Genomic DNA, 26,915 nt, shown 5'->3' with positions numbered 1-26,915 from the left:
AGGCTAACCGGGTTTATCTTTTTGCTTCAATGCTTAAAGTATATAAAATGGCAAGTTTACTTCTTTTACATTATTGTAATGGAATTGGAAAGAAGAGAAAAAGAAATTTTATCACAAAATGACTATTTTCTCTCGTTGTGGATTTCTATCTTTTACTTTATATAAATATTTTTTTTTGCTTTTCTTTACTTTTATTATTTTTTACATTTTTATCATGTGCATTGTACTATTATTATAAATATTAAATCCAGACGGTATATCTGAACGTTACGATTTTCTCATTACTGTGACACGCATGAGGACCCTCAGTATAAAAGTGTGTAAGGGATGCTTACCCTTGTTTTTTTTTATATCCATTTTTCTTTTCATCATCTATCGTAAAACATCAGCTTCCAGATTAACACCAATGCGTCAGCATATTTTTTTTTTCATCTCTGAGTTAACTATCATGTGTATATATTATACATGTAGACTTGCATATATGCAATATATATTTAATTTGTATATATACAAAATTATGCTCAGATGTTAACGAGGGTGTGCGACTTGTTATATTCTCTTGAGAATCACTCTTTTACCTGGAGCTTTTATTTATTCAATTTTTTCATATACATATATACCATTTTTCTTTTGTGTTTTTTTTTTCTCTCCGAGTTTTTTATTTTCTTCTTTTTGCCTCGTTAAACCTCGCTATGTCTTGTACAAGTAAACGTGGCATTTTGTTTCCCCGAGGAAAAAAAAAAGCAACGAAAAAATGTTGAGTTTATAGTTTAGGTAGCTGGAAAGACTTTGGGGAAAGCTTGAGGCTAACACAGGGTCGTAACATTATGTCTGTCTGTTTTTATCCCGAGGCATTTGGTTAGGGTAGGTTTGTCGACTGTCGTGTGCCCGTCAATATTTTCAACTATCTAACACCCATGCTTTTCTAAATTTCATTTTTCTTAAATTCTTGAAAATTTTTTTATTTTCTTTGTTCCCCTTGTGAATTGAAACAGGTATAATATATATAATATAAATATAAAAGACGACCGAGAAAACGGGCGAGAGAAAACAAGAACTGTTCTCTTGAGATATCGTCAAAATCCACCTAGATTTACCTCGAGGGTTTAACTTGAGACATTTTCAATTGTTTTATAAACTCAAGATGGTATATCATTGATTATTTTGACGATGAATTTAATAACCTACTTTTCGTTATAAACCACTATTCGATACCAGCCATAGCTATAATACATTGCTGATAATTTATTTTTCATAATAATATTGTTTTATTTATGACTACATCAAGTTTAATTATGAATATACGCAATTAATGTTTTTTTAAAATGTTTATTTTACATATAAAATATATTTCTATAATTGGTTAATTAATAATTAAAATTCAATTTGTATTTTGCTGATAATTAATATTTAATTCTACAAGTAAATTCATTTGAAAATTTAATTTTATTTATGTTATTTGAATTTTTGTAAAAAGGCAAAAATTTATTAATAATTAATTGCTATTTTCGATTGAGGCCTCTTCAAAGTAAATTAATGAAAGTTAATTAATTACCTGCAATATTGTAAAATGCATTTTTTTTTTTCAAATACAATTGAGATTTATATTATTGTTTATTCGAAAATAGATTTGTAAATTATGAAAACAATTTATATATTTATTTGTTTTTTTATCAAAATATAATGATATTAAATATTGCTATTATTTATTTCAAAAATAACGAGCAATATAGAATGCTATGTAAATACATATAAATATAAATGTAAAATATTTTTTTAAATTAATGAATACACGATAATATCGTGAATAATATGGACGAGAAATTAATTCGGAAATTACTTTATATTTTAAACGAGGCAATCGGTGATTTTATCATGCAAATTGAATTTGCCTTTATCATCATCATCATCGTTATTGTCATCATCATTATTATTATTGTTATAATTATTATGTATATTTATATACTTTATTTTATTGTCTGGCATCGACAATCCAATTGAACAACAACTTTTGTTAGTTCAGGAACGCGAAAGACGACAATTTCAGAGGGTGTTATGTAAATATGCCAAGGGGTAGCAATATGTAAAAATGTTTGGTGGATTATTTTTCGTTATTCCCTTGAGGCATACTGACGCCTACCCTCTGTATATATCACCACAACAATTCGACCGCGAGGGATGTTCACTATACCACAATCCACTATACTTTTTGTAATGGGGGTTGGGGGGAAAGAGGGGGCGTTGTACTATCACGAATTAAGCATTTTCCTTTCTTGTATTAACGTCTACTAAATTCTGGCAGTTTCCTTGGTTTTGACTTATCCAACAACAACAACAACAACAACAACAACACAATTCAATGAAATACTCATTAAACCAAAACTAATTTTGAATTCATTTAACTAATTACATTTTCATGTATATTTTAAAATCTTTTTTTTTTTAATTTATTTTTTAATAAATTAAAGTATATTAAAAGCCAAAAATATTTTAAAGTTTTTTATGTCAATATATAAAAATAAATTTTAAAGATAAATCTGTTGGATAAATATTTTTATATTACATATATATACGTTACATTTTTTGTTTATTTATTTTTACTGTGAGACTGACCGATATTTTTCCATTTTCAGAATAATAATAAAAAAAAAACAAAAAATGCATTCATAGATGCTTTGGTTCATTCGTCGGTATACATATAACATTTTTTACAATACGTGTGTATTTTTAAACACATACATATTCACATTTATTGAAAAAGTGTGAGGCTTTTTTTTATTTTTTTATTTTTTTCGGTACATGTCGACATTTACTCCGACAGACAAGTTCACATATATGTGGATTTGAAAACACAGGTGTATATATATTGAGGGTTTTTTCTCGTGAGTGCAAAATAATTTTGCCTGTGCATTACAGTACTTTTCATCCACCTGGTTGTGAACCAACAAACGCCCGGGAATATTTACTTCTATGTATATATTGAACTAATCCTAGAATTGAATTCACCTGGCCAACCGAAAATTACTAATGAATTGCGTGTATATTTACTATGAAATTTTATGAAGGATTAATGGAAATGATCATTAATAAAATTTATTGGTAACATAATATTTGAATCGATATTTATTTTTCCTTTTTTTTTTTTTTTTTAATTTGATGTTTTTTATCGGATGATGAAAATATTTTTAAACCACAATATGATTAGGGAAAAGCACTTATTGTTTATTAAAAATACCAAAATATTGTTTTGTGAAAATTGAAAAAGGGAAGCAGTGTAATCCAGGTGAAGCAGTTTTAAACATAGTAAAATAATTTGTAATACGTAAAAAGTTAATTTAATTATTGGATTGAAACTTAAGCTATCATAAAGTAACTAACAAGAATCATGAAAAGAATATATATAGAAGCCAGTAGAGATTCCAATCTAATAATTGAATTCTGGTTTATACTTTCATTTGTATGTTCTATTTTATTTTTATTTTTATCAGTTCATTGTCTATATAATCCCTTGAAAAAAGAAAATAAAATTCAAATATATATCTTTCTTGCTTTTTATTATTTTATTTTATTTTATTTTTTTGGTTTTAAAAAACCAATCTTAAAGCTCAATTTAAAATCCAAAATAATTGAAAAAATTTTAAATTTTGAATATTAAATTCTCTCAATATTTAATAATCAATTTTCATGATTTTAGATTTTACTTTCTGGCTTATATTTGAATTTTTTGAATATTTATTACTTGAAAATTAAGAAAAAAAAAAAATAAAGAAATTTCTATTGAAGTTTTTTTTTGGTTTTATATTTATACATATAATTGGAAAAACGAGGAAAAAAAAAAAAATGTATAGAATGTGCACTTGATATCAAAGAACAAAGGAATCTTATATATCAAGAGGAAAAAAATCAATGGGCCAAAAGAAGAAAAAGATTTTCTTATTTCTATATTTTTTTTTCTAAAAATTCCATTGGACATGCGGATATAAGAAGTAGAATAACGATCGGTATACATAGACATAAATTTACTCAAAGCAACATTCCTTTATGTAAGTATTTATTGCCAGGAGATAAGGGTGAACAGTGGCAAATATCGTAATGAGTGGGGTGCGTTTATAGCAATCAGAAAGATGGAGACTAAAAAGATTGGTGGAAATGATGCGCTTGCACGTGGGGAATAATATCGAAACGGATTAGTGTGTATGGGTGCACATCACGTTTCATCCAGCCAATACATATAAGCATGAGTCGTAAAATACATAGATTTATTAAAAACGAAAAAAAAAAAAAAAAAATCCTTCACTAAATCTCTAATGCACGCACATATATACACACATCAGACATTGAATTTTCCACGGTATATTGCACACGGGGTGGCATTGACTCTTACGTCAGGCAACACGAATCATGACTATAAATTATCGTTGGCTAAACGATCCCGGAATTGTAATTATTTAAATGTAAAGCGGAAAACGTTATAGGAGGGTTTGCAGGCAGTGGCGCGCAAAAAATAAAAAGCTTCTGATACAGGCTAAAAAAAAAAAGAAAAAAAAAAATTCACCCATGTCTGCGCGAGTGGTAAAATCGTATGAAAAGGCTTGTCTGATTCTTCGTCGCCCTATCTTTAAATAATTTTTTTTTTTTTCTCTTTAAAAAAAAAGGGTGAGGGATGAATTTTCATTTCTTCATGAAGAAAACGACAAAATAAATTATTCTTATAACCTTTTTTTTTTTTTTTTATTTTTTATTGCTAGAAAAATTATACACTTAAACGATTATTTATTCTTTTTGTCGTTTATTCACTTTCTTGTTTTTCTTTCTGTTTCCTTTTTTCTTTTTATTTTTATTTTTATCTGTTTCTTACAAATTGCAATAAAATTTTCAAGGATTGATACTTTTGTACTGTACTTTATTATTTTCTTTCTACTTGGCAATTACTAGCTCAACGCTTCATCAATGTTGTTTTTTTTTGTACTTTTTTTATTTTTATTTTCACTATCCATAAAGAGATCAAAAGTAAAGTATTCTCAACGGACTAGTATTGAAACAGTGTTACTATATATATATGGGCATATGAATATGGATATCTCATCTCGTTGAATAGACTTTCATCGGTATACATTGAATGAAGTGCGCAATGGATATTGAAAAATAATTTTCAAAGTACAACACTGCGAACATAAAAAAAAAAAAGTAAAAAATATAACTAAAAATGAAATGAAAAAATAATAATGGTAATAAAACAAGCATTGCTCAAAGGATTATTGGTATATATATTTTCTGTAAAATTAAAGTCAAAAGAGTTTTGTTAAACAGAAAATACAAGAGATGCTATTGTTTCATGAATAAAGGTTAATAGCTATAGTATAATCTGTTAAAACTCACTAAGGGTCGTTTATAAACTCTTTGGAATTTCTCATTATATACAATCAATTGATGTATATTTTGGTATTTAGGTAATGAAAAATTTATGTTTATCGTATACAATAGCCATCCATCAAAGTTTTATATATAAATTTATTTTTTTTTCATTCAAAACTTAATGGAGAAAATTATTTAGTTTTTAGTTTTTAAAGTATCGAGTAAAATTTTCAAGTTTCCTCATTATAAAGTTGAATATGTATCTTTACATTGTTGGTAAAGTGTGATACAAAGTTTGGGTGAATCATTAGTTTTTGATACATACCAGTGTGTACAATATACAAGACTTAATAATATATATAACCAAGTAACATCTGTTGCATTCATCAAAATCATAAAACAATACTTAATATTTTATATAATTTACATTTCAATGAATGTTTATTGTTATTTCATTATATAAATTATATATTAACTTATATAAAATTGATAATAGTAAATTTAATTTTTAACAACGAATGAGACAACAGTAAAACTTAATGAATTATTCTATTCATAAAGAATAAGACAAAGTTGAAATAAAACAATTGAGGAACCATATAGTCTCTCTCTTGAGTGAAAGAGGCTCGACATCACGTGGGACAAGTTAGACAATAAAGTTCTCTCAGCCCTTTTCAACAGGGAGAAATGTTTGGCCTGTGTTGGAAAAGTTCCCTTTTTTTTTTTTTCTGAAAGAGAATAAGTACTTCACTTTTGTTTTTTTGCTAGACTGAAATACATTCACTTTTATATTCACTTTCTTCATGTTAATATTGAAAAAAAAAATAAATAATTTCTTCGTTTTTTTTTTTTCTTTCAAGACATTACAATGTTCATGTATATACAGTTGAATAACTATTTCTTTTGTTGAAAATATACAATAACGTAAATTTTTTATTGTTTAAAATTTTCATGAATAAATTCAATTGACAAATAAATGGAAAAAAAAAAAAAACAAATAAAGTTTACCAATGGTCTACTGGTTTGTCTATTATAATTTTAAGCTATGTGTAAATTCAATACTCCATTGACAAGATAGCTCTTCTCGTTTCGACAATATTCCATAACGGAATTGTTGAAACAATGAACAACTGTACAAAATTTGATATCACAGACTTTAGCATCAACTTGTTCATTATTATATATATCGGATAACATGAATGATTTTTGTTGTTAAATGTATATTTAATACTGATCATTTAATAATCATGACTTGAAAATTTCTACTTTCATTGTCAATGTCGTTTTAATTTATAAATCACGAGTAGAAAATATTCTCCAGAAAATTAATGTTACAAAATACAATTTTATTCTCGACAATTATTTTATATTTATAAAAGTACTAATCAAATATTAGAAATTTCAAAATATTCACTGTCACTTTGCCAAGCATCAAATATGCGCATATATTTGCCAATCGCAATGAATTTTTTTGCTTTATTTTACAACTATTTTATTATTTGTACCCGTAGGGTAACATTCACATTTCACTCACAAATATAATAAATAATACTATCGAAGTTGCATTTTAAAATAAAACAAATATTGAAAAAAATTTCAATAAAGTTAGCAACCAATATTGCTTGCCATATATAGTATATGTCAACAACAAAATAAATAAATAAAAACTATATTCAAAAATATAAATAAAATAAAAAATTTAACAATGGTGTTTGATAAGTAACATAAATGCAAGATAATATATATCATTTAAAAAAAAAAAAAAATATTTCTGCTTTTTAAAACCCACGCAATGAAATTTTTCATGTTGGCTAAAAATTATATGAAACATTTGGGTTTGTCTGGTATATATAGCCCAGAGGAGAATTCTCATCAGGATGATATATAAAATACCAACAAGTATTCATTTTTCTTAATTCATAAACATGATATTTTATTTGTGGTGCATTTGCTTGATGATCTGCAAGTGAGCGAAAAACATATATCATACAAAAGTGAAGAAATGAGACGAAAAAAAAAAAAAAAAAAAGAATAAAACATTTTATAGGATGAAGGCACAGCTGGAACAAGACTCATATAAATTGGATGTCATTCATACCCGTTGGCTCCCCCTGATTTTGATATATATCGTTGTATACATTTGCCTTGAGACAAAACTGCCTGTCGTATAATCTCATTGTATCACATTTAAAATTATTTTTTTTTTTTTTTTTGTATATAAATATTTAATAACTCTAGAGATTTGTGGCTTTTTAAAAAATTTCAACGACCATCATATAACTTGACCAAAATTTTCATGAAAAAAAATATTATATAAAAAGATTCTCATTTTAAAATAAAAATTGATTTACCTTCAAATAAAAAAAAATTTAAAAATAAAATAAATAAATAAAAACTTTCTGTTACTGAGCGATTTCGTTTCTTTATTGAAAATACATTTTGAAATATATAAGTTTTCTGTAAGGGGCTTTTGTATTCGATCTTCACAAGATGGTAAAAGTCGACATATATATATATGAAATAATAATGTAAAGCCACAAAGCATTGAACCACCACTATTGATACTTTGTGTGGTCATTTCAGTATTCTAAGAATGTACAGATGAAAAAAAAGTACAATCTTGACTATTTATACCTCGATCATAGAAAAATATTTTGGTAAAAGAAATTTTGACATTAATATCACGATTATATATATGTATTGCCACTAAATAATTTAGTACATACTCCACCTACATATATATACCCCAATACTAATCCAAGTAATGTCTTTTAATAATGCAAGCATCCAATAACAGACAATCATAATAATAATATTTTGGCAACGCATTTACTGGTTTTATTATTGGCATCACAAAAACATTTATCAGATTTTTCATGGTAGAAAATAAAAGCGGAACCATCCAATAACACGCACATATATATATTTCAGTATTCTTTATCCAGATTTACCCTCTGTCTCTTCTTTTTTTTTTTTCTCTATTCTTTTCTAAAAGACATATTTATTTAGAAGTGGCAAAAAAAGAATAAAAGAAATGAAAATGAAAAACGAAAAAAAAAAAAAAAACAAAACAAAACGACATGTCCACGAGAGTGACAGAATTGTCAGGCGTATCTCTATACATGATAAAAAAAAAAGGGGGTCAGTTTTTCGTTAACTACTGTAGCGTGAAAACGAGCAAGACCGTGGCAGATAGTCCAGCACGCCCAAATACTATCGCTTTGTATTCAAGTCTCTACAATCATCCCCTCAACTATTTCGTTTACGTGGACCAATGCTCACAATATATAGGTTTTTACAAAGGGATGAACCAGTTCGCCAATAAGCTGGGGAGGGTTACAGGAAAAATCGTACTCGTGCGATGGATTTTATCACGATGAGTGGATCAGCCAATAAAAGGTATATAAAGCCATATCTTCACAGAATAAGTGTACAATTTTTATACTGCAGTCGTAAACCTATATCTCTTATTTTCACTTGTTCGGTATAGAAAAATCTATTTTACACTTGCTATATGGCAAGATATTGTCGCGATAAAATAATTTCAAGTTGTTTTTGTAATTTTTTATAGTTTTATTTTGATCATTTGTAATATTGCTTTATGTTGATTTGTCAAACTCATTTATAACATTGGAAAAATAAAATAAAAATGGTTTTGTCTATCTCACTCTATCGTCGTTACACTTGAAGAGATCGCAATAGTTCTATATTGACATAAAACGTGAGGGTACTCAACTGAGAACAATGCACTGGCCCTGTGGTGACGCCAAATACAACCCTATTGGATTTATACAAGTACGCGCCAGCAACAGCAAATGTAATACCATCATGATAAAGAAAAAGATGAATAGGAGAGAGTTGTGGCTCTCGAAAGTGTGAAAAGCACCTTTTTTTTTTAAAGTATTTGACACGTTTATTTGACACTTGAAACATTTGTGATAATCTAGTTGAAATTATTTGTCAAAGAAAAATAATAAAAAAAAAAAAACAAATAAAACTTTATTTTTTCTTCAATAATAAGTAAAAAAAAAATTTATATTAAAAAAATACAATGAAAATTTTGTATTTTTATTTTTGGATATAAAAATTTATTTTTTCTTTCAACTTTTATTTTAAAAATTTTAAAATTATTCGCGCGCTGACCTTTATAACGTGCCATCTTGCTTTTTTTCTTACTACTATATTTGCACTTGTCCGCCATGTTGCATAACCTTACATACTCATTACGCACCAAGCCACCAAAATTTGCCAACTCATGTCACAGCTAAACACAATCATTTTTATTTTTATTTTATGTTGATAATTGAATCCAAATTAATTGAAACGTATACATTATCTAAAAATTAAAAAGTATTTCTTATTATTATTTACAATTTAATGTGATAATTTATTTTTGTGTTAACGTATTTATTTATAAATTAATTTTTATTTGTTTTTTATTTTTTTCCAGGATTTGTTGGACAAAAAGCCAAATCATGTCATTCATTTGTTGTTGTTATTGTTGATGAACGTCATGTGTCTAATTTATTAATTTTCACGTATGTACATATTAATTATTTTTTCATATTTATTTAAATTATAATCCTAACTTTTTGAATTAAATAATTATCATTAATTTCTTGTGATTTTACGTTGAAGTATTTACAGTTTGTATAAGCACTTTTGTTTGTGTTTGTACCAGGTGATAAAATACATGTCCGCAACATTATCCTTGTTTTATTCATTTATATTTTTGTTTGTCTAAAAACAATCAACAGCTTGAGTAAAATATTTATTTATGTGTTTTAGTATTTTGCTGAATACAATGCCTAATGATGACATTCATTTGCTGTTCAAAGCCTGGTCTTATTCATTCTAATTTCACGTATGTATTTTTTCATAATTATTATAATTTTATTGCTTAATGTTTACACATTTATTTAACACTCGAAGCATTTGTTATAAACTAATTAAAAATTAAAATCATTTGCTAAATTAAAAATATTAAAATGAAAAAAAAAAATGTATTTAAAATACTCTTCGTCGCTGTTTTAAGTGAAATATTACTTGAGTTTTGTATTATCATCTTAAATTATCGTGTTTTTAAGTGATCCATTTGCTACTGTCGTTTATAATTTTGTTTTAATGAGTCTTGGATAGTTCTTGTGTCACTGAGATTTCTTGAAAAGTATTTCAATAGCTGCTTCAATATCACCAAAAGTTTCAATAAGTGCTTGTAAATTGTCATCATAATTTATAAAGCCCATTGTTGTTAATTCTTCAAGTTGATTTTTGTAGCATTCTTCTGGAGGTTGTACCTCTGTTGAATTTTGTTCACTTATTGTAAGCAATGATTCACGTTCTTGTACAAATTTTATCATTTCAAAAAATTCATCAGCTTCATGTAAAAATGGTACTGATTGTCTTTGAGCAATTATTGGTAATATTTGTTCAATTTGTTCTTCAGCTAGTCCGATTGAACTTTCACTTGTAATCCAAAATTCATCTGGATTCCAAGGATTTGGTAAAGGATTACGATTTACTTGTCCTTGTTGTGGATTTGTTGGTGTACCATTTGTATTATTATTATTATTTTCTCGCAATGTTGAAAATGGATTTCGTTCGTTTTCTGTTGCCTCGGATATTGGCTTCAAGACATCACGATAAATACGTTGTAAAGCATTGTAGCCACCGGGAATACTTTCGAGATTTGACAAAGCACGATCTTGTGTTCGCATCAGTTCTTGACGTATTGCTGGATTTCTTGATAATTCTAAAGATTGTCTGGTGATAAAAATCAATAAAATAATACTTTATTTATAAAGTTATTATTAATTATTATTTATTTAAAAAAATAATTATTATATTTTTATTATTGAATTAACTTTTAACAAACTTAAAAAATATTTTTACCTCAGTAATTGAGGATCATTAAACACATGACTTAATTCTGGATTACGTTTCATGAGTTCTTGAATTTGAGGATTTGAAGATGCAAGTGTGCGAACAAATTCTGGATTACCAACAAGATTATCCATGAAACTTTGCATCAGCATGTTTTCAAAGAAATTGTTCATGGCTTCTGTTTGGAATTGTGATTCTGGTCTTTGCTGTTTGTTTGATAGCTCTGAATCGACCACGTTTGTTAAAAAGTTATCTTGCTTACTAGTTGAAGCATGAGAACCTGAAATATTGACATATAATTTTTTTATTAAATAAATTTTAAGTAATTAAAATTATCGGTTCAAATTAAAAGTAAAATTACCAGATGATGTTTCAGTCATTTGGCTATTTTTTGTTTGTGACTTGTTAGCTGTCTGTGGTACTTTTATAACTAAAAAAATAGTAAAATTATCCTTGACATTATGTGTACCAAGTGTTTCGTGATCTTCCATTATTTTACCAGCAAATATTAAACTTAAATGACATGGTTGAGCATTAAATTCTTTAGCAACTATATTTTTAAGCTGTTTAAAAAAAAAATTCAATACAATAAATAATTTAAAGTTTATTTTTAAAAATACAAATACAAAGTGAATTAAATATTTTAATATAAATCAAGAGCTTAACTATGAATAATGATATTTTATTAATTTTTAATTTACTTAGACTCTCATGCATTATTAATATATTTTATACTCACGTCTGTGATAGTGGCATTTTCATCAATACTGATAGTTTTTTTTTCATTTTGTTTTTTTACAAAAATCGTAATCTTTTTGATACTTTTTTTATCTTCTGACATGTTAGTATTGTATTATATTTTTTTTCAGTTTATTTATTTATATTTTTTTGAATATATTTATTTACATATCCATTTTTTAAATTTAAAAAAAAAAAAAAATTGACAGTAAATTCAACGGTTGCTAAGATATTGTTTATTTTACTTTATTAATTAACAAATAAATTTCTGCATTGGCAGTTCATTTTTATAATTTATTTAAATCGAATTATTAATTTTTTTTGAACATTTTTATTATTTTTTTAACGAACGAGCTAAAATCCTCGTGCGAATAATTTAAAAAAAATTTATTTATAAAAGAAAAAAAAACAAGAGTTATTAATTATTTATTTAATTTTTTTTTTTTTATATAAAAATTAATTTTTGCTTTGAACATTTTTATTTTAAAAATTACAAACCATTTTGATTACCCCCCACTACATTCGCACTGATTTGAGTGGGGCAAGCCAACAGCTGATCCGCCATGTTGCACAATTTTACATACGCATTAAAAAAGAGGTGAAAAAGAGCTCCTGAAAATTTTTTTGTTTTAATATCAATCTATCAGTAAATCAATTTTAAAAATATATTTATTTGAAAAATATAATACATCAACGCTTGATAGAGGATATTTTTTGATAATTTACATTTGTTGATTAGTGAATTTTTGTGTTTTTATTTTTTGAACCTGTTGATCTGAAAAAAAAAAAACAAAATAAACGCCAAATCTTGCCATCCATTTGTTGTTGAAATTAATGTGTCTAATTCATCAATTTTCACGTATGTACTTTTTACTTATTTTTTTATATTTATTTTAATTATAATTTTAACTTTTTGAATTAAATAAATATCATTAATTTGGTGTGATTTTACGTTGGAGTATTTGCGCTTTATATGTGTTTGTGTGTGTGTGCGTTCGTGTGTCGTACTTGGCACAATACATGTACACAACTCTTGTTTTGTATTTTTGCCATTTTATATTGTTGATTAATGCAAGTTTATTTTTAAAATATAAGCATCTTAAAAATTAATACGTTTGTGTAACAATTAATATGTAACAATTTGAGTGAATTATTTATTTATTTGTTCCAGAATTTTGCTGATGATAAAATGACAAATGATCATGGCATTTATTTGCTGTTCAAAGCCTGGTCCTATTTATTTTATTTTCACGTATGTATGTGTTATTTTTTTTTTTTTATAATTATTATAATCTCATTGCTAATTTTTTTGCGTAAAATAATTATTATATTCTGGTGTTTGATTGGCTGTCTCTTTTTATTTTTACATATATTTTTTTTTATTATGTAATACAAAATTATACTTGTGTGAAATAATTAATTAATTGGGTTTTTTTTTTCTTTTCTAGATGTCGAATAATTTATTTGCTGCAACAAATAAATCAAAGTAACCAGGTGCCTGGACTTATTAACAAGTAAAGTATGTAGGTGGAAATTTTGGTTTTAAATTTTCTACTTTAAATTATTTAATCACATGAGAAAATCACATGTGTGTTGAAATATTTAATTACTACAATAATTCGCTTATTTTATTTTTTTCAGGAGTTCGTCGAGATAGAACGTTGAACGATGTCGCTTGCTTGTTGGTATACCGAGATGTAGCTGTCTTTTGTTTCTTCTCTCTCCTTTTTCACATCATGTATGTACTATTTGTTTTTCTACTTTTTTTAAAATCATATTCCTTCTTTTTTGCATGCCAAGATTATTACAAATTTTGAGTAAATTAGATGTTTTTTATTTTATTTTATTTAGCTGTATTTTGAATAATACAAATTTAATCCAAAAAAATTTTAAATAACATAATAAACATGGTTTTTTTTTTCTTTTAATTTTCACGGTCATCTACGAATGTTACAAATTTTAAAAAGATCCCATTTCGTTACACTCAATTCGTTGAATATAAAAAAAGAATAAAATCACGTGTTAAGTGTCATTTCTAAACTCAGCGAGTACAATGCTATATAGCCAAAAGAATACTCAAAATAAAAGCTTTTTTTACTCTTTCAATGGTCACACAATATATATATATATATCCACCAGCACAAACGGTAGCAACCCCAATCTCGACCTGGACCCCGAAACACAGTTGGATTTTGGTTTTGAAGTCGAGCGTGTTGCGCTTGTCGCATGCTTGATGGTGTGGTTCCCCGATTTCGACACCAATGGTAACCCCCTCGTCTCATCCCCATGAAAAACAGAGGCTTGACACCCGTTGTGCCCTTTTGCTTTGGAACGAAATGAAATAAATTTAGAAGAGCCCCCCTGGGTGCACATCATGTGGCAAACCCTCCCAGCCGTTACGTGTTTTTCCAATGGATATAGTAGTATAAACCCCCCCGATTATTTACGTCCCTTGCCAAAAATTTTGTGACATTTATTGTATTGGACTGATTTTACGTCACTTTGAAACTAATTGAAGTTTTTCTTTATTCAACATCTATACTATATGGTTCAATCCTATCATGATAAATTATATAATCTCATTTATATTTTATAAAATCTTCTCCTTTATATTCATTGTCACCCTTGCATTTTTTTACTTCAGCTGAATCAGCAAAGAAATTTTTTTTTTCTCTTCAATATATCCGTTTGATTATTTTCTTCTTTTCATTTTTAAAATCATCTTTTATATATACAGGTGTTCACTTCAACCTGTATCACACACTGCCTTGATTTTTGCCAAGATCTATATAATCTAAAATACCCAATCGAGATACTTTTGCCTTATGCTATACTGAGTTTTTTTTTTCTTTTTTTTTTTTTCCTGTACATGTCTCCGCATCATCCGAAATTTCATTCCGTATGTGACGAGTTTTTATCAAAAGAATATCCTATGCGTTTTTCTTCGATGTCAATAACGTAACGTTAAGAATTCTTGCTGTTGAATTCCCTGCGTCTCATTTCGTTTCGACTTTTTTTCTATTTCCTTTTATATATGTATATATAAAAAAAAAAAATCAAAGACACGAAGCTTTTATTCACATGCACATCATTCTTTTCTTACATCGCTGCTCATCCTCGACATCAGTTTTTTTTTTTTTTTTTAACATTAAATATTTTATGATAAAATCTATAAAATTTATATTTATAATAAAATTATTTTACGATTGCCATGGGATTATTTATATAAAAGTATATTAAAAATAGTTGTAATCGCATTTTTTTTTTACTCTCAAGACAAGTTTATTTATTGATGAAGTTTTTTTGCAATGATAAATATGATATTAAATATTTTCAAACGAACATTGTTATCAGTATTTCCGCAGTTGTATATTATGAGGATAATTTAGCAAGTATTTTATTCATTATAGCTAGATTAGTTGAGCATTATTATATATAATATATATAGCCAATATAGTAAACAAGTATACGAGTTTATTTGTCGTTATGAAATATATATACGGTGAATTTGGTAGGCTGATTCCGGTCTTTGGGATCGTTACTAGAATGGTTATATATATATGTTTATCTAGAGACCAAAGAACGAGGCAAGCGGTTGACCTCGACGGAAATGTTCATCCCCCTGAAGCCGTGAAATTTGGAATGCTGCCACTTAACTCTACATACGTAAAACCACAATTTCAAGCAGACAACAACGTGGTCTCTATGTGTCCCTCGCGATTTACACGAGAATTGCACAGCAAATACATATATATATATTTATAATAAGACTTACAGACAAGGCTCAAAGCCACACACAACGGATTTCAAAACATATATATATGTCATTCATTAGGATTCATTTTACTCTCGACTTTCCTCATATTTCCTGCATATGCGGTTTTCAATTTTCAGTTGTATAAAATCATTTTAGAGGAAAAAGAAATGAAAAAAATTCTACAAAATATAATAGTATATTTTTCATATTTTTTTTCAAAAGAGAAAAAAAAATAATAAAATTTTGAAGTATAGAGATGTTTCGTTTGTTAGATATACAGAAAAAAAAAAATAAAGCGGTATTAAAATATTATTCTATATATATATAATTATATTTTAATATATTATTACACTAAATATGACATGTGTCAGAGTAATTATCTTGGGAAAGTGCCTGGTCAATATATATAATTATTCTGATAGTTTCAAAATTTAATTCAAACTATTTTGCTTTTTTTTGCTAATATTTGATGAAATTATGATTTTAATATTTAAATTCTGCACCCAAATATAATTATTCTGAACGTTTTAAATTATAATTTCGATTATTTTTATATATTAAATCATTTTAAAATGATAACATCACGGACCACTGACTCAAAATACTAAGTAAGCTCGCGCGTTTAAAAAAACTAAGGCAAAACCCTACTGGGTCTTTTGATAAAATGGAAAAATAATATTATTTTTCCGTGTTTGCATATATGGTATGGACGTAAAAGACTGTGATGGAAAAATATGTGGAACGTGATAAGAGCTTCTCGGGTCACGCATATGAACGTCTTTTCATTACTCTTGAAGGCACAACTGCTGACACGAAAACACAAAAATTTTATATACATATAGTTAGTTTAGATGAAACATAAAAGACAACGAAAAATGAAAAAAGTGAAAAAAAAGTTATAATAATAATAATAATAATAGAGATAGATAAAAAAAATAACATGGTGCAGAAAAAAAAAAAATAGATCAAATGGAAATGATAAGAACAGTCGGTGAGAATAATAAAAAGAAAACAGGAAAAAAAAAAAAATACTAGGCACAATCCAAGAGAGTCGTAAAAAAAATATAATAAAAATGAAATGATACGAAGAAATGAAAATTAGTAAAGAGCAAAAAAGGCTTGCACGCGAGATAACATGTAAGCGAGGTAGGAAAAAAAAAATGAAATAAAGATGTTCATGATGCTGATGAACGTGTTCATTTTAGTCAGAGTTATGACGTCTGGTATATATAGTAATTACATTCTTTTCATGGTGAAAAGTAGAAGCACTACTCTCAGGTGCGCTTAACATTCTCGTAATCCTTCTTATATAAACTATTTCTTGAGCGAATTTCTCTTTCTCTGACTAAACATTACGACGCGAAAATGTAACACCGTCCAACCATAGGGAAAATCCAACAGAAAAGCCGTATAGCAGCACCAGTTTTACCCCAACATTTACATTATTCTTTTTCTCTTTTTTTAACTTTCCACTGTATTTTTCTTTTTCTCGACAAACACAAGTACATACAGATACATAGAGATTTACTCGAATTTTGGTGAAAAGGAGCAAAAAAAAAAAGCACTCGTTGAAGAAAATGAAAATCCCTTCACAAGAAGAATTGCAATGCCACATAAAAAAATAGAAAAAAAAAAATGTAAATGCATATATAAAAATAGAATTTCAAAATGGAAAAAAAAAATAAAATAAAGATAAAAAATAAAAATGCGTATGTCGAGGATAAAAAAGGGTTTTATAAAGTATTTTTAAAACTAAATTCAACAAATCAGAGATCAAGCATACAGTGCACATCAACTTTTTTACTTGTGTCGTTTTTATATATGCTTAAAAAAAAACAATCCCGACTCACTGATTTTCATGTGTATAAAAATGTTTTTTTTTTTTATAAAAAATAATATATATTTTTTTTCATTTCTCTAATTTTATTCATAAATATATATTTTTGGAAAAATTTAATTTTATCTCACTTGTTTTTTAAGTGATAAAATTTTAAAAGAAATATTAAAAATATTTTAATTAGAAAAAAAAAAAAACCAAAGAAAAGAAGAGATAAGAAAATATGATATTCATTTGACCTGGGCATAAATTCAAGGTTATTGCAAAACTTCTTTTCCATGACATTATTTATAGAATTTTATTACTACTGTAATTTATTCTTTTTCCAAAAAAAAAAAAAAAAATACTATAAAAAAAATAACTTTTGTTAGAGTCTCAGTTTGCTTGGTTAGTTCGTCTTGTCTCTGTTGGGCAAGCCGGCATTATCCATAAAAGCGAAAGTTGAGTCAGAAATACCTATACGGAAAAACCAACAATTTTTACAGCCTCTTTGAGTTTCATTTCGTCATTGTCCTGAGACCCTGCACGATTAGCAGAAGGTTCAGTCTCGTTCCAAGGTCAATTCAATAAAAATAACTAAGGTAAAAAATGTTTTTGAAAGAAAAGAAGATGCCTTAAAAAAAAAAAAAAGAAACAAAATAAAAAAAAAAACACTTGGATATTTTATGGTTGGTTAGGATCATTCGGACAATGTTATTCTAAAATACAAAAAAACCTTTTTGACTATACAGAGTGCTCGTCGTCGTCGGTATTCTTTTATTTTTTTTTATTATTTTTTTATTTCTTCAACAATTAGTATACAACATATCTATATGTATATATTTCATATTCTGAGTCATTGTAAAAAATAAATGAATAATATACACCTATTGAACAGGAAGTGTTAGTATAAAACTTTTTTTATGAAGTTATAATATTCTATAATGCACTTTGCCGTTGGTTCTCTGGCATATGGCGTGCGAATACTTAATGTACATATATTCATACATAATATAACCCATACAACCCCCTCTTTTTTTGTCTTTTCATCCTTACCCTTGTATCATTTTTTGCTTTTAGTTTCAACCCTTCTCTCCCATCATTCATATGACGAGACCTGCCTTGATACAATGAAACTTTATGACTCTATATAGATGTGTGCCATGTCTCACGATCGTTACTCATATTCCAACCCTTATTGCGTCCACACTACATATCGACAATTGAACATTGTTAAATCTTAGAACCCCGTGTAATCGTATCTGGTACATTAGCGATATAAATATATATACATATCTATTAAATAAATAATAATAATAATAATAACGCAAATAAATAAAAAACTGACAGTGAAAAATAAGAGACAGAAAAACATTAGATTGTAAAAGGTACCATTCATCGATACCAATAACCATTAATCGTCTTTTCGCTTCAGGCCACTGTTAAGTTGTAAATTATTCACAATTGATGGATGGCCAATGTGCATGTATGGTGAAACTTGCAATATAAACCCTACATGTTTTATATATATATATATGTATAGTAAATCAAGAATGAAAACCTTTTTTTTGTTTTTGTTTTTGTTTTATAGATATATATAAATATAATTCCGAGTATACTCATGCATCCCATGTCTGATTTAAACTTTTGTCTCAAAAATATATATATATGTACTTGATGAAATTGTTAAACAGATTACCGGTAGCAAAATTCAGTTGGTAAACTCAAACAAATATATAGAGAATATTTCGGTTGTATTGTGCAACATTTTGACCTAGCTTGCATCTCTTGGTTTCTCTCTTGAGCTTCTTACTTATTGAACTCGCATACAATAATAATAAATACATATACATTTTAGTCTCTGTTTATTTGTTAACTTTGACTGACTTTTGGTAACTCTCTATTCTTGTCTATGTACCCCCCTGGCGCATCACGTTTTCGCGGCAGACCTCGATTAAATTCACCCAGGTTTACATGCTTTATTGCTACTAGGAGAGTTTTGTATATTAAAGGTGTATATGTCGTGTATATATTGTACATATTTATTTATATATATATCCAACAACTACTCTTGTCTGATTGATTGAGACGAAGGGCTTTTGCACTGGTGGTTTAACTTATATATACCACATATTCAATAGAAACAATTTTCGTATTCCCAAGACACGTGCTTCGTCTCCAAGAAAACCTTGGCAATCGATGAAATTGCAATCTCAAGAACCGATGTGTTTTCACCTAGGCATTCATCTATTTGAAAAAAATAAATAAATAAATAAAAATAGTATATAAAGCTCGTATACTTTTGTACACTTTTCACTCGTGATCAAAATAAACATCAGACATTGTGAATAAGGTTTGAACTGCAGTATATATATAAAGTCTCGTGAGTCAACTTGGGCTTTTTCATTTATCCCTTTGACACTATCTCATTTATCTTTCCATCTTGTCGAATAATAAAATAATTTATCAAATACTATTTTTATTTATTTGTTTATTTATAATTAAATATAAATATAATTATAATTTTTTAACTATTATATTATTTATAGTTTAATTTAATTTATATATTTATGTTATGAAATTTATTGTTTTAGTTATTGGAGCATTCATTTATTTCTTCAATTTCACTGAGAAAAATATAATGATAATACAGAGCTGAATGTAACTCATCTTTTGCTGTACAAGGTAAGATTATTTTTTATTATTTTTAAATAAAATTTTCTACTTTTAAATTTATCAAACTTTCGTCTTTTGAATATAAAGTAATTTTATATATTTATATACATAAAGTATGTGAAATTGATTTCTAATTTCTGGATTTATTTTATCAAGTATTATACCCCATTAAAAGTTAATTCAATATATATTATATATAAAACTAATACTAATTTATGGGTTTATCCACCAATAATACCAATAATGATTACATCACATGGGTATTATTATTTTTAATTAAATATCTATTTACAAAATTCGCACGATAATAATTATTTTCCATCAATTTCAATTCGTAATACATTCAAGTTAAAATGTGATACTGTCATTGGGATTTTATTATAATACCACTACACTGAAAATCAATTAAGATCACGTGGTCTACACGTGTCTGGATTGAGAAGGGCCATATTATTGCGATAGAATAAGAAATAACACTTACAGTGTGTCCTCAAAATAATAATGAAAAATAAAAAGGAAAAGAAAGAAAAAAAATAAATGAATAAAGCGACTATCATACACCCCAATGATTACAGAAGTATCCACTTTGAGACACATTTTTTTTTTCTTTTTTTTTTGCAACACCCAAAGAAAATTTATCACGTTTTAATGCTGTATTATATATAGCTATCGTCATTTCCCTCACACAAGTGCTTTATTATTGCTAAGAATGATTTTTTCTGTCACTGAAACTCTCAAAGCAATGCGGATTACATGTTTTTTACAACAGTAAAAAAAATCAAATGATAAATTCTACACGATTTCTGATAATAGTTCCTGAGGGATCTTTGATATATTTTTTTTTTTTTTAATATATTATTCTTGTGTTATTTTTATTCTCCCTTCATATGTAGACCAATATTATACATACACATATTGAAGCATTACAAAAACACAATCATATCGATTTACAAAACATTTTATATCATAGAATATTTTTTTCATTTTTATTTATATATTATTTTTATATTTTTTTTTTGTTCCTTCATATTGAGTTTCACACCGCAAACATTCCCTTTATACGTTGGACCTTTTATTCTCATGTCATAGATCACACATTGTAAAAAAATTTTTAATTTACAAAAATTGATTTTTTATATTTTATACTTGTCTCTCTCTTCGTCATTTCCCTGTATTGTAATTTTTTTTTCTTAAAAAAAATGAAATAAAAAACTCGTGCTGCTTTTATAAAAGTTTAACATTTTTTGGTTGATAGCACGGTCAAATATATGAAATTTTTATCGAGTCCATCATATAGCTATGTATATAAACAAAGCAACTTTTTTTTTTTTATTAAACAAATTTTTTTTTTTGAATGAATATAACAGTCAACTCACATCAAACATTAAAATAAAAATGAAAACTTTATCAATTTTACAACGACCTTCAATATAAAAAAAAATATATAAAAAATAAACTATAATACAAGCCATCAATTTTCGTGTATAGAAATAACTTGAAGGAAAAAAAAAAAAAAAGTTGAATATAGTATATACGTGAAAAAATACTGTATAGCCTTTTCCAATTTCATTAGATTCACATCCCATTTAGTCTTTTCACAGATCGAAGGAAGCCACAATTTCTCACTCTTGGGTCGTTCTTATTTCTTCCCTTTTTTTTTTTTTCTCTTCTGGCTTATACGTGCCAATGCAAAGGGGTTGATTTTTTGAGGGTCGGTAGGCCTCAAGGATGTAGGTTATAAACAGAAACTCGTGAAGAAAATGATTTGGGTGGTAAAAAGAACGTAGAATAAAAAAAACGCAAAGAAATGAAAAGGATGTTTCAAATAACACACTATATCTAACAGCAAAGTTATAAGACGACATAAGGGTGCTAAAGAATGTATGTTGTAGCGCATATATATATAACATAAAAATGCTACGACGCGTGCACAGGGTTCTCGTGTTAGACAGCTGAAGCGTATGGGTCTCTTTCTTGGACGTGAGATGAGTTTAGGGGGGGCTCATCTAAAAAATGCAAAATAGAGTGAGCAAGAGAAGATGATAAAATAAAATAAAGGGCTGAAGAAAGAGAGAGTAAGTTATAGGGTTGTGAACAACCCTCTATCTTTGTCATGAGTTCGGGGTTATAGCCAAACGTAACATGATGGTGTGAGGGGTGAAAAGCGATGCGCGTTATACTGGGAGAGAAAGGGAGAACCACGAATGCCGAACGACTACGAGACGAGCAAGGGAGTTTAAGGTTCAGTAGTGGGGGTACCATAGCAGAACCAGTCTAGTCCCGGCTTCAGGTCGCGTCGGGTACCACCACATTTCAGTTTAAACGCGAGTGTCGTTCTGTACGGACGGTTATTTAACGTTCACTCGTGATATTTTATGTCATAACAATTCTTGTGAATATTTACATTTAATATCTAAAGTAAAATAATTATAAGAGTGATTGTTTATTTATCATTAATTGATTGAGTGATGAAAAATTAATTGAGTCGATATATTAAGTTGTGATATATGTATTTTGTTTTTTAAACAGACATATAGATCGTGTCAATAGAAAAAAAAAAAATCAAACTAAACGTTTAATAGTGAGTGCTAATAAAACACAGTGAAAATAAATTTTTTGGAGTATTTCAAAACTTGGATAAAATACTTTTTTATTTTTTTGTTATTCAAACAAAAATAAATAATATTATACTCATTCACTGTCACGACAGTCGATAAGTGACGTGCGAATATTCACTTGCCCCCCAGGGAATTTTTTTTCAAAGCCAGTATTTGCTGTGTGTATTTAAATATTTATTTATTTTATTTTTAAATTTATTTTATACAGTTTTTATATCTACACTGTTCTTTTTGATTTCACGGGAATTTTTATTTATCTCTGTTTCAATTTATACTTGAAAAGGTGAAACTTGTGAAATATTATTTTTTTTTTTTTATATATAAAAATTTGGAGTTGTTGAAAAGATTTGATTTTTGGAGTAAAAATTTTTCTTTTGACAAAAGACGAGAGAGAAAAAAAGAGTAGAGGATATTTTGTATTGAACAAATGTCAAATTGAATTTTGTGGTTTATACATGTAAAAAGAAAAAAAATATTTTTAAGACGTGAAAAACAAAGTGTTTGTGACAGTGTTGAATAACTTGATTTTAAGTTATTTTTTATTTTACTCTTGGTTTAAATATCATTGTGGATTATTGGAGTTTTAAGGGGTAATTTTATTTAATAAATATTTACCCTCAAGTAGAAAAATAAAAATTGTGTCAACTTGGTATATAGAGACGTTAAAACTTGGATCCGTTAATATTAGCGACACTTGAAAGCAGTTTAACTAAGTGGTAAGATTTTTTTTTTCTTTTGTAATTTAAACTTTTACCTACTTTTTACTTTGTTATAAAAAATATCATTTAATGGGAATGAAGTAAAATATTTACGATATGCATGTGACATATATATTTACCCAGTTTTTAATATAACCAAAGCAAACGACACTGATGTAAATTTACTGCTCTTGAAAAGCCAAACTGTTGTGGGATTGTATATTACGTATACTTTTGTGACGTTGTCAAAGGTTCAAGTGATACTCCAGTTGAAAATCACTTTTCATGTTTTCTTAACAACAAAAGACTTTATCAAAATTTTAGCTGCATATTACTTTTACTCATTAAACATCTTAATTCATATAATTTAAATTCCTCATCATCATAAAGTTTTTCATTCTAATTTATATATATTTTTTTTTTCATTTAAATTCTACACAATAATAATAATAATAATAATGATTAAAAATTATTATTATTTTCTAGTTTATTGTCATTTCAAGTTTTTATTGTATTATTTATACTTCTCGGTGCTTGTTTCAATTTATTATTATTTTTGCTCATTCATTCTTTCATTCATAGAATTCAAGATACATTGTGATGGATGAAAATTAATGAATGATACCAAATATAAATGGTAATCCATTAATGCATCATAAAAACAAGTTGAAAACTTTCATTATTATTATTATTATTAATATTATTTTGTTGCGGTTTATTTTTTTTTTTTAAACTTGTTTTCCACGATAATAGAATATACTTATATTTTTATAATCAACAATGAGACTGTAGAGTTGTTGTATCGTGTCTCACAGACAATTTAGTTTCAAATCGGAAGCCGTCTTTCACGTAAACCGGTATCGTTTATATAGGAGGCTTTTTGCCAAGCATAATGTACTGGCAAATAGAAATAAATAAAAAAAAAAAAAAAAGAAAATAGCAAACGTGCTCGGGAAACCGGTAAATCGACTGGCTCCTCATTCGATACATATATACATGTATATAAATAGTTTATATATATATATTGAGAATTGTTTGTCCGCCGACTCGTAAATACTCGTCAGATCGGGCCCATCATCTTATACGAAGTCATCTTGATGGTAACATCCTGCCTGATGATTTTCTTTCCCGCAGAGTTTTTTTCTTGCAACCTCATAACCCGATATATATTTTTCATTTCATTTTTATCTTTTAAAAGAATAAAAATTTAATATATATAGAAAAGAAAAAAAACATTCGTTCAAAAGAAAAATAATAGGAATAGAAACTTTTATATAACTTTAGAATAGTGCATGACTTTTGTAACTTAAAATACTGATTTTAATCATATAAAACTTTGATAATTGAACACGTAAATTGTAAGCTGATAATAACTGTATTCCCGCACGTGTCTTCATCGTAAAACCCCTATGGTGTAGTTGATTTGCTGTGGATTACTCACGTCGTCGTTGTTGAAAAAAATATATATATGTATAAAATAAAGTATAAAAAACGTAAGAGAAAAAAAAATAAATAAATAAAAATATACTACCCCAAATCACGACTTTGCCCTTCAGTTGTAGCATATACCCAAATGGAATTACGAGCAATCGCGTTAGCAGGGAAACAAGAAAAATGGCCAGAGTGGTCAGACAGCCAATCTATAAATTTTGCAAGCACCCTGTTACCACATTGCATTGTTAAAGATATATCCCCATATCGGTGTTTATGTGTTTATACGTGTATTTGTATATGTGCTCTATGGGAAACAAAAGAATAAAAAAAATAATAAAGGGAGAAAAAAAAAGAAAAAATTGTGCAGCGTTGTGCTTACAACCCACTTTGATAAACATGGTAACCGTCTTTTTATGAGTTGTGGATAAAAAGCAAGTAGTCAAGCAGGCAAGCACAGCAAACGAGATAAACTTTGAAGAAAAAAAAAAAAATTAAATATAATAATATAGAGAGAAAAAAAATGCGTTCGTAATAGCAAAGTGATGAAGAATGATGATGTTGTATTTGTGTGTGTATATGTGTGACATGTTTAAGCCCATCGAAAGGATAATAAAAATAAAAGAAAATTTAAAAAATAAAATAATATATACATGCAACACTGGATAGACGTGGATAAAAGAAAAAAAAAAATTGTTTTTTAAAAAAAATGAAAAGTTTAAAAGAAAAAAGCGTGTCAAGTAAAAGCTCGTCGACCCGTTCGAAATGTCGGTTACCGCCAACTTTTCCACCAGCGAAAAGACGCAATTTCCATAAGTTGAAAAATGGCGTTTCTCCACAAAGTGAGAAAAGATTGTCGTTGGGACGCCAACGTCGCGTCGTCATTTCACAAGCTCGGAAAAACCGGAGATACAGTGAGGAAGGATATCGCACGCTTTACTCTCTAAAGTCTAGCTATCGTACATTAGCTCCCGTTGCTCCCACTGCTTTTGCCACCGTTATTGCTACTGAAAGCTTCTTTTTTTTCTTTTATTTTTATTCATAACCTTTTGCAAACTCCCTTTCTCACACTCATCTATCCATCTATTCTCGTCACTTGTGTACAACAATTTTTCTTATTTTTTTCCTCATTTTTATTTTATTATTATTATTTTAAAACTATTTTTTTTTTATTTTTTATTCTTTACCTCGCTCATTTTGTCTCAAAATGCTTTTGCTTTATATATCTCCTTTAAGCTGATTCAGGCTTGTCGCTCCTTGACTACCTGACCGACAGCATTATTTTCTTCACAATGTTTTAGTTTATTTTTTTTATTTTTTTTTATTTATTTCATTTCCTCAGCAGTTTTGCTTCTTTATTTATCCTACTTTTATACTCAACGACCAGGTTCTCATCTTGCTTCCGCGAAACTCATGGAATTTGCTCGATTTGCCGACGGACTATATATCATCTTTTGCGGTGAAAACAAAAGAATTACGAAAAATACAGATAAAAAATATAATAACAATATTTAAAAGAATAATGTCGAAAAAAAAAAAAAACCTTAACGGAAAAAAATAATAAAAAAAAAATTTGAGGAAATAAGAGAAGGAAGAAGAGGATACTCGTCGGGAACGTCCCTCTGGCAATATCTCACCATTGTCCCCGTGAACAAAACGTTGTCATTGATGCACAACCAATTACGATAATCCTGGAATGATGCCAATCAGTATTTCTATTAATGAATAACTTTATATATATATATATTTTAACCACCGATCGTTAGCAATATTTGAATTACATCTTGCTAATGATCACGAAAATGAAAATAATATATCTCTATTGAACTACCTTGTTCATAATGCGTAGTAAAATTTATGAAATAATATTCGAGTCAATAAATTTATCGCTATATTTATTTGTATAATAAAAATAAAAAAAAAAAAAAAATGAACAAAACAAA

The 26,915-nt window shown here is 27.3% G+C and overlaps 2 protein-coding genes and 1 long non-coding RNA gene across 4 annotated transcripts in view; 2 read left to right on the top strand and 1 right to left on the bottom strand.

Moving 5' to 3' along the window:
- Positions 1 to 9,791: 9,791 nt before the first annotated feature.
- LOC122848669 lies at positions 9,792 to 13,771 on the top strand. Its single transcript, XR_006373475.1, has 4 exons — positions 9,792 to 10,219; positions 13,148 to 13,228; positions 13,425 to 13,495; positions 13,618 to 13,771. It is a non-coding gene; the product is annotated as an uncharacterized LOC122848669 (long non-coding RNA).
- LOC122848668 (ubiquilin-4-like) lies at positions 9,841 to 12,163 on the bottom strand. The gene is made up of 4 exons (XM_044146894.1): positions 11,978 to 12,163; positions 11,600 to 11,801; positions 11,248 to 11,518; positions 9,841 to 11,118 (listed from the first exon to the last, which is right to left on the bottom strand). Exons 1-4 carry the CDS (start codon positions 12,077 to 12,079, stop codon positions 10,503 to 10,505), a joined length of 1,191 nt encoding a protein of 396 aa, XP_044002829.1. The 5' UTR covers positions 12,080 to 12,163; the 3' UTR covers positions 9,841 to 10,502.
- A 6,449-nt stretch (positions 13,772 to 20,220) lies between the features above and the next one.
- The window catches only part of LOC122848667 (MOXD1 homolog 2), a 103,123-nt gene continuing 96,428 nt past the window's right edge, over positions 20,221 to 26,915 (top strand). Inside the window, exon 1 of one of the 2 annotated variants that reach the window (XM_044146893.1) lies at positions 20,221 to 20,234. The gene's annotated coding sequence lies outside the window, so the exon portion shown is untranslated. Of the gene's footprint in view, positions 20,235 to 22,496; positions 23,560 to 26,915 lie in introns of those variants that run through there. The other variant, XM_044146892.1, reaches the window with a different exon arrangement.

This window comes from Aphidius gifuensis, linkage group LG2 (genome assembly GCF_014905175.1).
Source record: "Aphidius gifuensis isolate YNYX2018 linkage group LG2, ASM1490517v1, whole genome shotgun sequence".
In the NCBI taxonomy this organism is placed as follows: Eukaryota; Metazoa; Arthropoda; class Insecta; order Hymenoptera; family Braconidae; genus Aphidius; species Aphidius gifuensis.
Note: the sequence above shows the minus strand (reverse complement) of the source record. Positions and strands in the feature narration are given on the sequence as shown.